The sequence below is a fragment of the Dryobates pubescens genome, chromosome 1, assembly GCF_014839835.1.
Source record: "Dryobates pubescens isolate bDryPub1 chromosome 1, bDryPub1.pri, whole genome shotgun sequence".
NCBI lineage: Eukaryota > Metazoa > Chordata > Aves > Piciformes > Picidae > Dryobates > Dryobates pubescens.
Genome location: NC_071612.1, coordinates 41582319 through 41595229, shown reverse-complemented (window position 1 = coordinate 41595229; position 12911 = coordinate 41582319). Strand labels below are relative to the sequence as shown.

The 12911-nt window shown below is 46.2% G+C and overlaps 1 protein-coding gene across 1 annotated transcript in view; it reads right to left on the bottom strand.

The window, feature by feature from the left end:
* The window catches only part of MCUB (mitochondrial calcium uniporter dominant negative subunit beta), a 46071-nt gene extending 34332 nt beyond the window's left edge, over positions 1 to 11739 (bottom strand). The window contains exon 1 of the mRNA XM_054166275.1: positions 11444 to 11739. Coding sequence (XP_054022250.1) covers positions 11444 to 11572 — 129 coding nt within the window. The 5' untranslated portion in view covers positions 11573 to 11739. The remainder of the gene's footprint in view (positions 1 to 11443) is intronic.
* Between the last annotated feature and the right edge of the window lie 1172 nt (positions 11740 to 12911).

Sequence of the window (12911 nt, the reverse complement as noted above, 5' to 3'; positions counted from 1 at the left end):
TATTGCCTGAGAAATCAGCAGCACAACCCTCACACTCTGCAGGGGCTCTGGGCTGAGCCTGACAGTGACCACTCAAGTGAAAGAGCACCAAGGCTCCTGCAGCAGGAACTAGAGACAGAGCAAACAACTACATGTGGTGTCAGTAACCCTAAGAGATACCTCTGGGTTTTGTTTTGTGGAGGGTTTTTGTCGTTTGATTGGGGTTTGGGGGGGTTTTGTTTAGTTGGTTGGTTTGTTTTTTTTGGTTGGGGTTTTTTTTGGTAGGGTTTTTGTTGTTGTTTTCATTTGAAATGACACCAGGAAATTGCCTCAAGTTGCACCAGGGAAGGTTTAGGTTGGACATTAGAAGAAACTTCTTCACTGAAAGGGTTCTTGGAACTGGAACAGGCTTCCCCAGGAAGGTGGTTGAATCCACATCCTTGGAGGTGTTTAAAAGAGGCAGAGATGTGGTGCTAGGGGACATGGTATAGGAACAGCTTTAGTAGAGTTAGATAGTGCTTGGACTCAAGGAGTTTAAAGGTCTTTTCCAACTGAAACGAGTCTGTGATCCCATGAATTCCTAACAGCAGCAAGGGAGCCACTTTGACACTAGCAATCATCCAATTTAAACACGTGTGACCTGCCATCCCAGTTTTGAGTTTGACTACAAATGAAGTAGAACAGCGGAGAAGATGGTTCCTCTGTCAGCTCTAGGTCTAGGAACAGCAGCTGTTTGACTATTTTTTATGGTAGCCACTCCCAAAACTTTGTGTTTCTTCTGTACGTGGAGCATTTCACATCTGTGTCATGGAAATCCACATTTTTTCTCTTTCATGCCTGCAGGTAAGATTAGCCTGTGCCACAGGAGCATGCACTCTGACCCAGCAAATCGATGCTGCCTTTTTCCAGTGGATCTTGCTCATTTGGCTGCTGCCACAGAGTGCTGTGTAGCTTTCTTCAATCCCAAATCCTTGAGCCGTGGGATTAGCATAACAGGCTGCCCTAGCACTGCAGAGCCCCATCCAAACTCTAGAAACTACTAGGAACACTGCAAAGGCCAACACAAGCATCTGAGGGTTTGAATTCCAAATATTATATTGACATTCAAAATGTTGAGCAGCATATTAATAAGCAGAATTTTTGTTTCAGCCTGTTAATAACTTTTGATAGTATCTAGCTTATGCAACCTCATGCAGTTAATTCTTGCATCACTTATGAATATTCATAGCATGCACAAAAGCTTTTGTAACATGACAGGAAAACTAGTAACTGCTGATGGTTAATGTCATGGTTGTGCTATGGCTGATACAGGTATGGTTATAAGATCTTTCCTCCCAACAACCCAAAACTGGTTTTCTGTTTCAATGCCAACTTTCACCTGCTGGCTCAGACAGTTACATCCCTCTTCACCAGAAAAGCAGCACAGCCATGGCAGAAGTAAAGGCAATCAAGGAAACAAGCAACAGTATGTGCAGCATTATGAAATGCTGAAGGACAGCACCACTCTGATGGTTTGCCCAAATTAAAGTCGTATCAGGGTGTGATCTACAACAAAATACACTCACTTTACGCTTCCTCTGCCATGAAGAACAGCTTGGGGATGGCACTTTAAGGACTACATATAGATTAAGAGCTATAATTCAGTTTTAGGACCTGGGCTATTAAATGTCTCTTTCAATTACTCCAGCTCAGTCACATTTCCAGTATGCTTAGAGCCACAGGGTACAGTATCACAGTATAACTAAGGTTGGAAAAGACCTCGAGGATCATCGAGTCCAACCTGTCTCCACAGACCTCATGACTAGACCATGGCACCAAGTGCCACATCCAGTCTCCTCTTGAACACCTCCAGGGACGGTGACTCCACCACCTCCCTGGGCAGACCAAGCCTGCAAGACCAAGCCTAAAACGTCAACCTTCGAACTCTTGTCTTTGAATCACACCTGATTTTATTACACCAGAAAGGCTGCAACACAGAGTGCACACCTTTGTCTTCTGACTAATGCACACAGAGCTAAATATGAACTGTAGTTTCATATCCTACAACACACCAAAATTCATGGTTTCAGACAAATAATGCTTATAAGATTACTACAATAAAGAATACTGGAGAATGCTCTTACAACCAACAGCTTAAAGTGAGAAAGAAAGGGGTAGAAACCTCAGTGCAGAAATTTCAGTGTCTGCACATTAAATTGTGACTAGCCTCCAGCTCTGTAAAAACAAAACTGTGTTACCTGCCCTAGAAGGAACTGCTTTGGACTGAAAGCCATCGCAACTAGCTGAGGAACGGTACCAGTCAGAACTGACTGCAAGATAAAAGATACTGCTGTGGTGCCAGTGCCTGGGAATATGTTCTGGTAGAAATCCTGTCTCAAGATTTTTATTATGGTTTAAATTATTTGCAACTCATCCTGCAGCAGGCCATCTTCCAGGTCCACTGAGGACAAAAACCCCAGGACCTTCAAAGTCTCCTTATGTTCCACCTTCAGCAAGGCTTACACTTGGGGATATAATAGGGAACACATTATCACTTCAAAAACTTGAAACCAGCAAGTGAACTGCCAAAAGGTGTGCCACAAACACAAGTAACATGATGCCTGCACAGTTCAGGACTCATTTAAAAGCAGCCTTTGGGAGGGGGCTAATAAGAATCCAGGATCTTACCAGCAGCATGTAAGATAAAAAGGGAATCGGTAAACTGAAAGCAAACTCCCATCTAACCTAGACGCAGCACAGGGTTCAATATGCCTTTTGGTTACTGACCACAAAGACTCCTCACAAAAAAGCTCCAAGGACTTGATCCAGTTTTCCTGTTTAAATATAGTTTGGGGCGATTCAGCAGCCAAATCAAGAGAGAGGAATGCAGAGGAGACACACTCACTCTCTTGCCTCTGGCAGCAGCAGCAGCAGATTGCTCAATATCACTAATTGAGGTGTCTCCATTTGTTCCCTGCCCAAATTTAAGAGTCTGCCTGCCTTTAGTCACAACTATTAACTTGAGTAGTGCTGACAAAACAGAGCTGGGGAATTCATCCCCCTTGGTTCTGTCAATTCGTGAGCTCAATGCAAACTTTAAAACCCAGTAGTAGCTTATGTAGAATTTATCCAGAATTTCCTGGTAGATTTATCTAGAACTTTAAAATTCTGAAAAGCTGCTGGAGAAGGCAGGGGGTGGGAGGGAGGAAGAGCTGGTAAATTGAAGCTGACCCACTGAGAAGCTAAGATAAACTCCTAACCTTGCCATTTCACAGGTATCCACTCCAAACATGTTAGCTACACAAATCTGACACAGCTCTTCTGGTGCGGTTGTGAAAGACAACTATCTTTAAACTTTCAGATATTTTATCTGTGTTAGCAGCATCAAGTATTTACCTCAGACACCGATAAGGATCCTTGGTTTCTCCCACTCAGCTGATGCAGAACTGCTAACCTTGGGTACAGCATTTGGAGAGTTGGACAAGCTGATCTCCAGAGATTCCTTCTAATCCCTACACCACTCTGCAATTCCGTGATTCAGGATAAGACCACTAACTTCAACTTCTCACACAGCATTTGTTTTATTACAGATGTTTGTGTTGTGATTCTGCAGAAAGAGTAGTCAGACAGTGAAATGTGTTGCCCAAGGAGGTGGTTGAGTCACCAACCCTGGATGTGTTTAAAGGTCATTTAGATGTGGTGCTTAGGAATATGGTTTAGGGGTGAACTTTGTGAAGTAAGGTTAATGGTTGGACTTGATGATCCCAAAGGTCTTTTCCAACCTGAATGATTCTGTTTGTAACAGTTTTCATTTTACTGTTTGCAAACACGTCTTTCCACTTCTTTTCTTGTCTAGGGCAAGGCAGAGTCTAGATGGTATCTACAGAAAAGGAAGCTGAACTACTTTGTGGTTATACAGTGGGTTTTTCATCTTCTCAACCACTTTTAAACACTTAATCCCTCTTAATTTATTGCAATTAACTTAAATCTTGATTATTTGCTAACATTCAACCACATACCCTAGGCTAGCCAAAATCTCTGCCCCATTCCCAGTTGAGTCACCACTTCAGCACCCAGCCCCTCTTCAGCCAACCTGGACATCAACCCACCACTACACCAACCCTCCCTCCACTCCTGTCCTTACAACCCTCCAAGGTGCTGCAGCTGCAAGCTCATGGTTGTGCTAGGCTTGCTCCTTGGATCAAATAATCTTGTCATGACTGAATCACAGAATCACAGAACATCCAGCCCAACCCCCCTGTCAGGGCAGGATCACCTAGAGCAGGTCACACAGGAACGTGTCCAGGTGGGTTTTGAATGTCTCCGAAGGAGACCCCACAACCTCTCTGGGCAGCCTGTTCCAGTGTTTTGTCACCTTCACAGTGAAAAGGTTTTTCTTCATGTACACATGGAACCTTCTATGCTCCAGCTTGCACTCACTGCCCTTTGTCCTATCATTGGGCATCTCTGAGAAGAGCCTGGCTCTGTCCTCCTGACACTTGCCCCCCACACATTTATAAACACAAATGATGTCACCTCTCAGTCTCCTCTTCTCCAGGCTAAAGAGACCCAGCTCCCTCAGCCTTTCCTCATAAGGAGATGTTCCACTACCACTCATGTGAGAGGCTCCAGCTTAGAAGGGCCAGACAAGGAGCAGCTGCAACCACAGAGATCCCTAGGAGTATAGATGCTCCTCCATCTCAGGGGCCTGGCACCTTTACACTTCTGCTTAGAACAAACATATAAAGGTGAGGGATATGTTTTATAAAAAAGAGGTTCTACAGACCTGACCCACAGAGGTCAGGCCCTAGGGAAAACAGAAACCTCAAACAAAACCATTTGCATGTTGTTCTGTGAGCAGCATGGCATAAGCACTTCAGGTAAACAGGCAACAGGGAGAGCAATAATTTTTTTTTCTCCATCATGGCACTCTGACCAAAGTGATGTCATAGAATCACAGAATCACCAAGGTTGGAAGAGGCTGAAGGAAGGGATTCTGCCCCTCTACTCTTCTCTGGTGAGACCTCATTTGATGAGCTGTGTCCAGTGCTGGAGCCCTCAACGCAAGAAAGGCATGGATCTGCTTGAGTGGGTCCAGAGGAGGGCCGGGAAGATGAACAGGGAGGCTGGAGCACCTCTCCTATGAGAACAGGCTGAGAAACTTGGGGTTTTTCAGTGTGGAGAAGAGAAGGCTGTCAGTGCAGCCTTCCAGTATTTAAGGGGGTCTACAGGAGAGCTGGGGAGGGACCCTTTATCAGGGAGTAGAGTGATACAAATGGTTTTAAACTGAAAAAAAAGGTAGACTTAGATGAAGAAATTCTTTACTGTGGGGGTGGTAAGACATTTTCATAGAATCATAGTTGGAAGGGACCTCAAGGATCATTTAGTTCCAACCCTCCTGCCATGGGCAGGGACACCTCACACAAGACCAGGCTGCTCAGAGCCACATCCAGACTGGCCTTAAAAACCTCTAGGGGTGGGGCTTCCACCACCTCCCTGGGCAACCTGTTCCAGTGTCTCACTACCCTTCTGGTGAAGAATTTCTTCCCAACATCCAATCTGAATCTACTCATTTCTATCTTTTTTTTTTTTTGCATTCCCCCTAGTCCTATCACTACCTGACACCCTAAAAAGTCCCTCCCCAGCTTTCTTGTAGGCCCCCTTATGATACTGGAAGGCCACAATAAGGTCTCCTCAGAACCTTCTCTTCTCCAGACTGAATAGCCACAACTCTTTCAGTCTGTCCTCATAGAAGAGGTGCTCCAGAGAAGTTCCAGGTTGTCCAGAGAAGCTATGGAAGCTGCCTCCATGAAAGTGTTTAAGGTAAGGTTGGATGGGGCTTTGAGCAACTTGATCTAGTGGAAGATGTTACTATCCGTGGTGAGGAAGGTGGGGTTGGAACTATGTGATCTTTAAGGTTTCTTCCAACCCATTCTACGACAGCATGTGCAGAAGGACAAAGGATGATGAATTTCTGTGCTATGTATCACATCTCTCCCCAAAAGTGTAGTTATCAGAGAAAACACCACCGTCTCCCAGCTGCCAGATGAGAAGAGCCAACAGCCTGTGGAGAGCAGCCATCGCCAATGCCATCCTGTCATTCCGGCACATACACAATATCAAAGGCAAATAAACCAACCTGCTGAGACAGGCACATTTTCTACAGCAAGGCAGACAACTTCCAAATGATTCCTGTAAGGCACTTTGAAATTAGCATTTGTAAGAGGGAAGAGTAAAGAGTACTGCCATAAATAAACAGTTTGGTGGGTTGTGTGTTTTTGTTGACACATGCCAGTATTAGCATGAGGTTTGTACTTAGGAAACAAGACTTGGATCAACAAACTAACTTTTGTTGTGCAAGACTTTTCAAAGTGGAGGGAAGAAAGGGAAAACAGACCCAGCAGCCACAAATTACTTCTTGGCTCCAATTAGATCTCAATTTCCAAAGAACCTGAGTAGGCTGAAAATACAAAGCAGGGCAGTAAACTACATTTATCTGAAATACTCAGCTGCACAATTCACTTTTCTGTAGCAGCCTGGGACACGCTGGGGCTACTGCTTTGATAGTTTTGGTTGCAAAAGACCTCCAAGATCATCAAGTCCAACTGTCAACCTCAGACCACCATGCCCACTAAACCATCTCCCATACTGTCATTTCTTGAATACCTCCAGGGATGATGACTCCACCACCTCCTTGGACAGCCTGTTCCAATATCTGACCACTCTTTCTGTAAATAATTTTTTCCTAATACCCAATCTAAACCTCCCCTGGTACAATTTCAGCCCAGTTCCTCTCATTCTATCACCTCATACTAGAGAGAAGAGACCAAACCCCACCTTACTACAACTTCCTCTTAGGTAGTTGTAGAGAGCAATGAGGTCTCCCTTCAGCCTCCTCTTTTCCAGACTGAACAATCCCAGTTCCCTCAGCTGCTTCTCACAAGACTTGTTCTGAGTATGTGCAAAAGAGAAAAAAAAAAAAAGCAAAATATTTCCCAATATCCTGTGGCTATTTAGGACATATTTAGATCCTTGCTCATAAGAATGTATAAAGCTGGAAGACAAATGAGGTAGGTAGAATGCTGGGTGCATTATGGTAATTTGGGAGTAAGAAGAGGAACTATAAAAACTAACTGAAAGGACAGGAAAAAAGTTCAAGCCAGTCCAAGAAACTGGATAGTCAACAACTTATCAGCTGAAAGCATTGCAAGAAATTATTTTTGACATACATGGATGACACTGGGAACTGACACACACAAAAAAACAAACTCAAAGCAAAAGAAAACTCTCTATTCTGCTTGCTGCAGATAAACAAAACCAGTGACTCTGTTACTGGCTGCAATTTGCAAGTAGGAAGAAAATTCCCCTCAGCAACAAGCATATGTGATATCCTAATCAAGGAAGAAAACAAATTTGGAATGTTTTTTCACAGAAGCCTTTGCAATTTGATGTTGCCAGCTTACACACACTCCTTCCCCTCACCAATATATTCCTCAGGCACAATTTTAAAAGGGCTTTGCACACACAAATGGAACATGCTCTGAATTAATGATGTCAAATTCAGGTTTTGGACAGAATTAAAGTTTTCCTATGTCAATTCCTTCACTCACACTTGTTCACGGCAAGCCCTGGCATTTGCAGGAGAAATGTCACCACTTCAGCGTCTTCATACAGTACAGAAATAGTTTTAGCTAGAAAGGAGCTGTGCCACTGCAAAGAAATCCTGTTTTAAGCGAAGAGAAACCACACAATCCAGGCTTCATGTTACACAGTTGCTGCCCACCCCAAGGGGTGCAGGCACGCTGGTACAGTATAGACTAAACTGGGAATGTCATGTATACAAGTGGCCATAAACCCCCAATTTTACATCAGCTGGATTCAGCACTACAGAGAAACTAACTAGGATCATCTAGGAGACTGAGGGAGCTGGGTCTCTTTAGTTTGGAGAGGAGGAGACTAAGGGGTGACCTCATTAATGTTTATAAATATGTAAAGGATGAGCGCAGAGAGGATGAAGCCAGGCTCTGCTGGGTGATGCCCAAAGACAGGACAAGGGGCAATGGGTGAAAGTTGATCAGAGGGCTGGAGTACCTCTCCTGTGAGGACAGACTGAAAGAGTTGTGGCTATTCAGTCTGGAGAAGAGGAGGTTCTGAGGAGACCTTATTGTGGCCTTCCAGTATCATAAGGGGGCCTACAAGAAAGCTGGGGAGGGACTTTTTAGGGTGTCAGGTAGTGATAGGACTAGGGGGAATGCAAAAAAAAAAAAAATAGAAATGAGTAGATTCAGATTGGATGTTGGGAAGAAATTCTTCACCAGAAGGGTAGTGAGACACTGGAACAGGTTGCCCAGGGAGGTGGTGGAAGCCCCACCCCTGAAGGTTTTTAAGGCCAGTCTGGATGTGGCTCTGAGCAGCCTGATCTTGTGTGAGGTGTTCCTGCCCATGGCAGGAGGGTTGGAACTAGATGATCCTTGAGGTACCTTCCAACCCCAACAATTCTATGATTCTGTAAGTTCAAGCATAGGAAGTTCCATGTAAACATGAGGAAAATTTTTTTCACTGTGAGGGTGACAGAACACTGGAACAGGCTGCCCAGGGGGGTTGTGGAGTCTCTCTCTCTGGAGACATTCAAAACACTTCAAGATGCACTCCTATGTGATCTAGTATAGGTGATCCTGTTCTGCCAGAGGGGTTGGACTGGATGATCTTTCAAGGTTCCTTCCAGCCCCTGACATTCTGTAATTCTGTGAAAATTAAATCCAGTTGCTTCAATCTTTCCTGGCTTAGAAGTTTTATGAACCTATAAAACCCCCATCAATTATAAGCCTTGATTCTGTGTTAACACATCTGTTCTCCTCTGCAATACAGTGAGGAGAGCTCTTCCTCCTGGAGAGCTGTGCAAGCAAGGCATTTCCCTCAGTATGAGCTGCAGGAGTTAAAGCATGCAAGTGAAAGAGCTGGCAACCTTCAGGTTTCACCATGTGCAAAGTAATGGCAGCATTACAAATCTAGGACTCCAGCAAAATAAGACTGCATCCTTCCAGGAACAAAACTCTGTGGAATAAGAGACCTTGTCCAAAGAACACAATAGAACATGCTTCACATAGCTTGAACAACTCAGGCTTAAAAAAAAAAAAAAAAAGCAAATATGAAAAAGCACACATTAAAGAAAAACACCTTAACTTTACAAAACAAAGAGGAATTTGTACAAGCATGGCTCGGAAGGCAAAGAAGCTCATCAAAGCCATCTGAAGAGTTGTGGATTTTGTCTAAATGAGGATATGCCAGGCTAACCATTAATGATACAGCTCTTTAGGACAGCAACCCCATCCTAGATCATCCCAGATGATCTAAAGCAGGGTCACCTACAGCAGGTTGCACAGGAATGCATCCAGGTGGGTTTTGAAAGTCTCCATAGAAGGTGACTCCACAATCTCTCTGGGCAATGCTCTGTCATCATCACAATAAAAACATCTTTCCTTATGTTTTAAGTGAAACCTCCTGTGTTCCAGTTTGCATCCATTGTCTCTTGTCCTATCACTGGATGAGCCCAGCCTCATCCTCTTGACTCCCGTCCTTCAGGTATTTACAAGCAATGAGAAGATCCCCTGCTTTTCTGCAGGCTAAAGAGCTGCAGGTCTCTCAGCCTCTCCTTGTAAGAGATGCTCCAATGCCCTCACCATCTCTGTGGCCTTTCCTCCCAGAGCTAGAGGCAAAAATATCTAACTCAGACAGTAATAGCAAGCAACAGAGCTGGCAACACCCAACGGCAAAAATTCCATTTAAGAAATAAGTAAAATCTTGCATTAAAGACTTATTCTAATTACAGTTTTCCTCAACATCACAACATCCCTCTCCTTAACCTATTTGGTACAAGAATTGAACTCCTGAGTCATGTCATTGTCGTGTTCCATCCCACAAAGTAACAGAGACAATAATTTTCCAGCTCTTCTTATAATGGCAGGACTGCCAAAGCAAGAGCTTTTCCTCCTCCTCTTCTTGATTCTTTGTCAGCTTTCAGTCTCATTTTAGAGCCTTAAAAAAGCATGAAGCCTGTCTGCAAAGCAGTATGCTAGAGAAGCTAGAGGTGACAAACTGCATATGTAATATCAGTGCGTGCTGAATGACAGTCTATACGTTCTTGGTGAGGCACAAGATGTTTTTAGCACACCCCATTTGAACCTTAGAAGATTAAAGAGTCTAAGCAAATATTTATCTTAAATTCCCTTCTTAAATGCCCTCATACACGCATGACAAATCAAAGAAGGGCCACTCACTTGAGGAAGAGTGAACTAATCCCATGGGATTTTGGAAAAGGGGGGCTGAATAGCTTGTGCAAAAATTCTCAGTGAAAAGCACAGAGATCATTCTGCACAACTCCCCAAGTCCAACTACGACCACACATTTCAAGACTGGCTGTTAAAAGTGCTCATTAAAAAGACCCAGGGCACCCTGGGCTTCTGACAATGTCACCACATGGCATGACACCAACTTCCTTCCTATGGACTGGGCCTGGACACAGGAGCAGGGTTTTATTGTGTTTCATCAAAGCAGTGTTTGGAAGCGTAAACACTGTTATTAACAACAATAACCAAGGATTAAACTCTCTCCTCTCCCAGCAGGCCTCTATAACTGCATTGTCCTGTGTCCTAGCAGATGTCTAAAGTCATTGTGCTTTCATGTGACTTCTTCACTGAAAGGCTTCTCAAAGACTGGCACACACTATCCAGGGAGACGGTTGATTCGCCATCCCTAGAGGTGCTGAAAAGCCAGAGATGGGGTGCTGAGGAACATGTTTTAGCACTAGAATTGGCAGAGTAAGATAATGGTTGGACTTGATGACCTCAAAGTCTTTTCCAACCGAACCAATTCTATGGTTTGATGTTTTCCTTCATTCTCTGAGTTAAAGACGACAGAAACTCGGGGGCAGATGAAGCTCATCATTTTCACATGCGCAGGCAGCGCCAGGAGAGCCCCAACGGAAACTTGCCTTCCCTTTTCTCTCTTGTACCATACCGCAGCAGCTTGCCACTCATCGACTACTCTCCAGCCGGCCCGGGCTCGGAAAAGAAACACAACCACCGGAAAAAAACAACTCTCGAAGTTGTACGAACAGAGGAGCAGTGGCCACACTGTCCCCAGACCGCGGCTTCTCCCGGCCACCCGCGCCTCACGCCAGACAGCGGCCCGGGGACCCCGTCCCGCAGCTGGTCCCTTCTCCAGTCCCCCCGGGGAGGGACGGCCCCTCAGTGAACCCTCGGAGTTCCTCCGGCTCCAGCCTGCCCTGGGTAACACAACGCCGCTGCTGAACTTCCCCCGAGTTGTAACCCTCGGCCGAGCCTCGCCGAGCCGCGCCACGCCTCAGGACGGCCCCGGGGCCCCCGGCCGTCGTTGGGGAACGGCAGGCTGGGAGCCAGCAGCCGCGGGCGGGAGTTGTGCCTCCTCCCGCCATAACCCTCGCCCACTGCCCCGCTGCCCGTCTTACCTGAGGCGCTGCGGGCGGTGGGCAGTCATCCCACCCGCCCCGCGCTGCTCGGCCACCCAGCAGCACCGGGGGATGCCGTTTGCCCGGCGGCCAGCCGCTCCGTAGCGCCCGCCCCAGCCCTGCTAGCATGGTCCTGGCCCTTCTCCTGCTCCGGCGGCAAGGAGCGGGCCGCCTCCGGGCGCGCTCGCTGGGCTGGGGCGGGCGGCGCTGGCTGCCACGCCGGGCGTGGGCGAACCCCAGCGGAGGGCGTCTCCTCCGGCGGTCCGGGTGTTTTGTGCGTGTTTTTGCCTCTTCCCCTTCCCGCCAGCCACCGAAGAGGGGCTGGGCTGGGCAGGGCAGCTCCCCCCGTCCTGCTTGACTGGGCGATCCCCGGGGCAGGCGGGGCCCGCAGGGCGGCGGGGAGTGGGTACGGCAGCGGCAGCCGTAGCGGTGTGCTGCGGTCACAGATGGGCGCAACCCACGGCCCGAAGGACACAGGTGGTGTCCCGTCCGTATGCGTGCCCCCACACCTTTCTTCTTGCAATTGAGAAAAGGATTTCAATAGCTATATATTGCTGGAGGGGTCTAGAGAAGGGCAGCGAAACTGATGAAGGGTCTGGTCTTGTAAGGAGCAGCTGAGTGAAATGGGGGTGGTTAGCCCGGAGAAAAAGAGGCTGAGGGGAGATCGGGTTGCTCTCTACAACTCCCTGGAAGGAGGTTGGAGCGTTGGTCTCTTCTCCCTAGTAACAAGTGATAGGATGAGAGGAAATGGTCTCAAGTTGCACCAGGGGAGGTTTCAGTTGGGTATTAGACGGAACGTCTTCAAGGAAGAGAACCTCAGGGAGGTGGTTGAATCCCCATCCCTGGAAGTATTTAAAAGGCAGAGAGATGTGGTGCTGAGGGACATGGTTTAGCACCAGTCTGGGCAGACTTAGATAATGGTTGGACTCAATGATCTTACAGGTCTTTTCCACATAAAAGGTTGTATGAATGTCATGTGTTGAGTTGAATCTGATGATGCTGATGATGATATGCAATGTCATGCTGCTATCATGGCATGACAACGATATATAAGTGTGATTAAGGTAATCATAAATTTGTGCCTTATATGAACAACTGCCTTTTAGGTAGCTGAACATTGACTTTTTTGAGGAACAAGACTATTGCTACCCCTGTGTTTCAAGTGGAAAAACTACAGAAGTGAGAAGGAAAGCACAAAATGCCCTTGGAGTTTGTTTAACAAGAAATTGACAAGGCTCCACGCTTTTCTAGTCAGTCATTTGCTTGAGATTACCTTATCCCACAAAATCTCCATGCCCATCAACATTATGCTCAGTATGAACCACTGAAATCCTTACATTGCAGTTGGTAAGGTGTTACATTTTTGCTAACTTGAAACCAGTTGAATGAATTTTCCTTTCCTGGAAGGTGCACATTAATCTCTTCCCTCGGGCAGCCATGTGCCAAGAAATGGCCCTTGGAGGAGAGC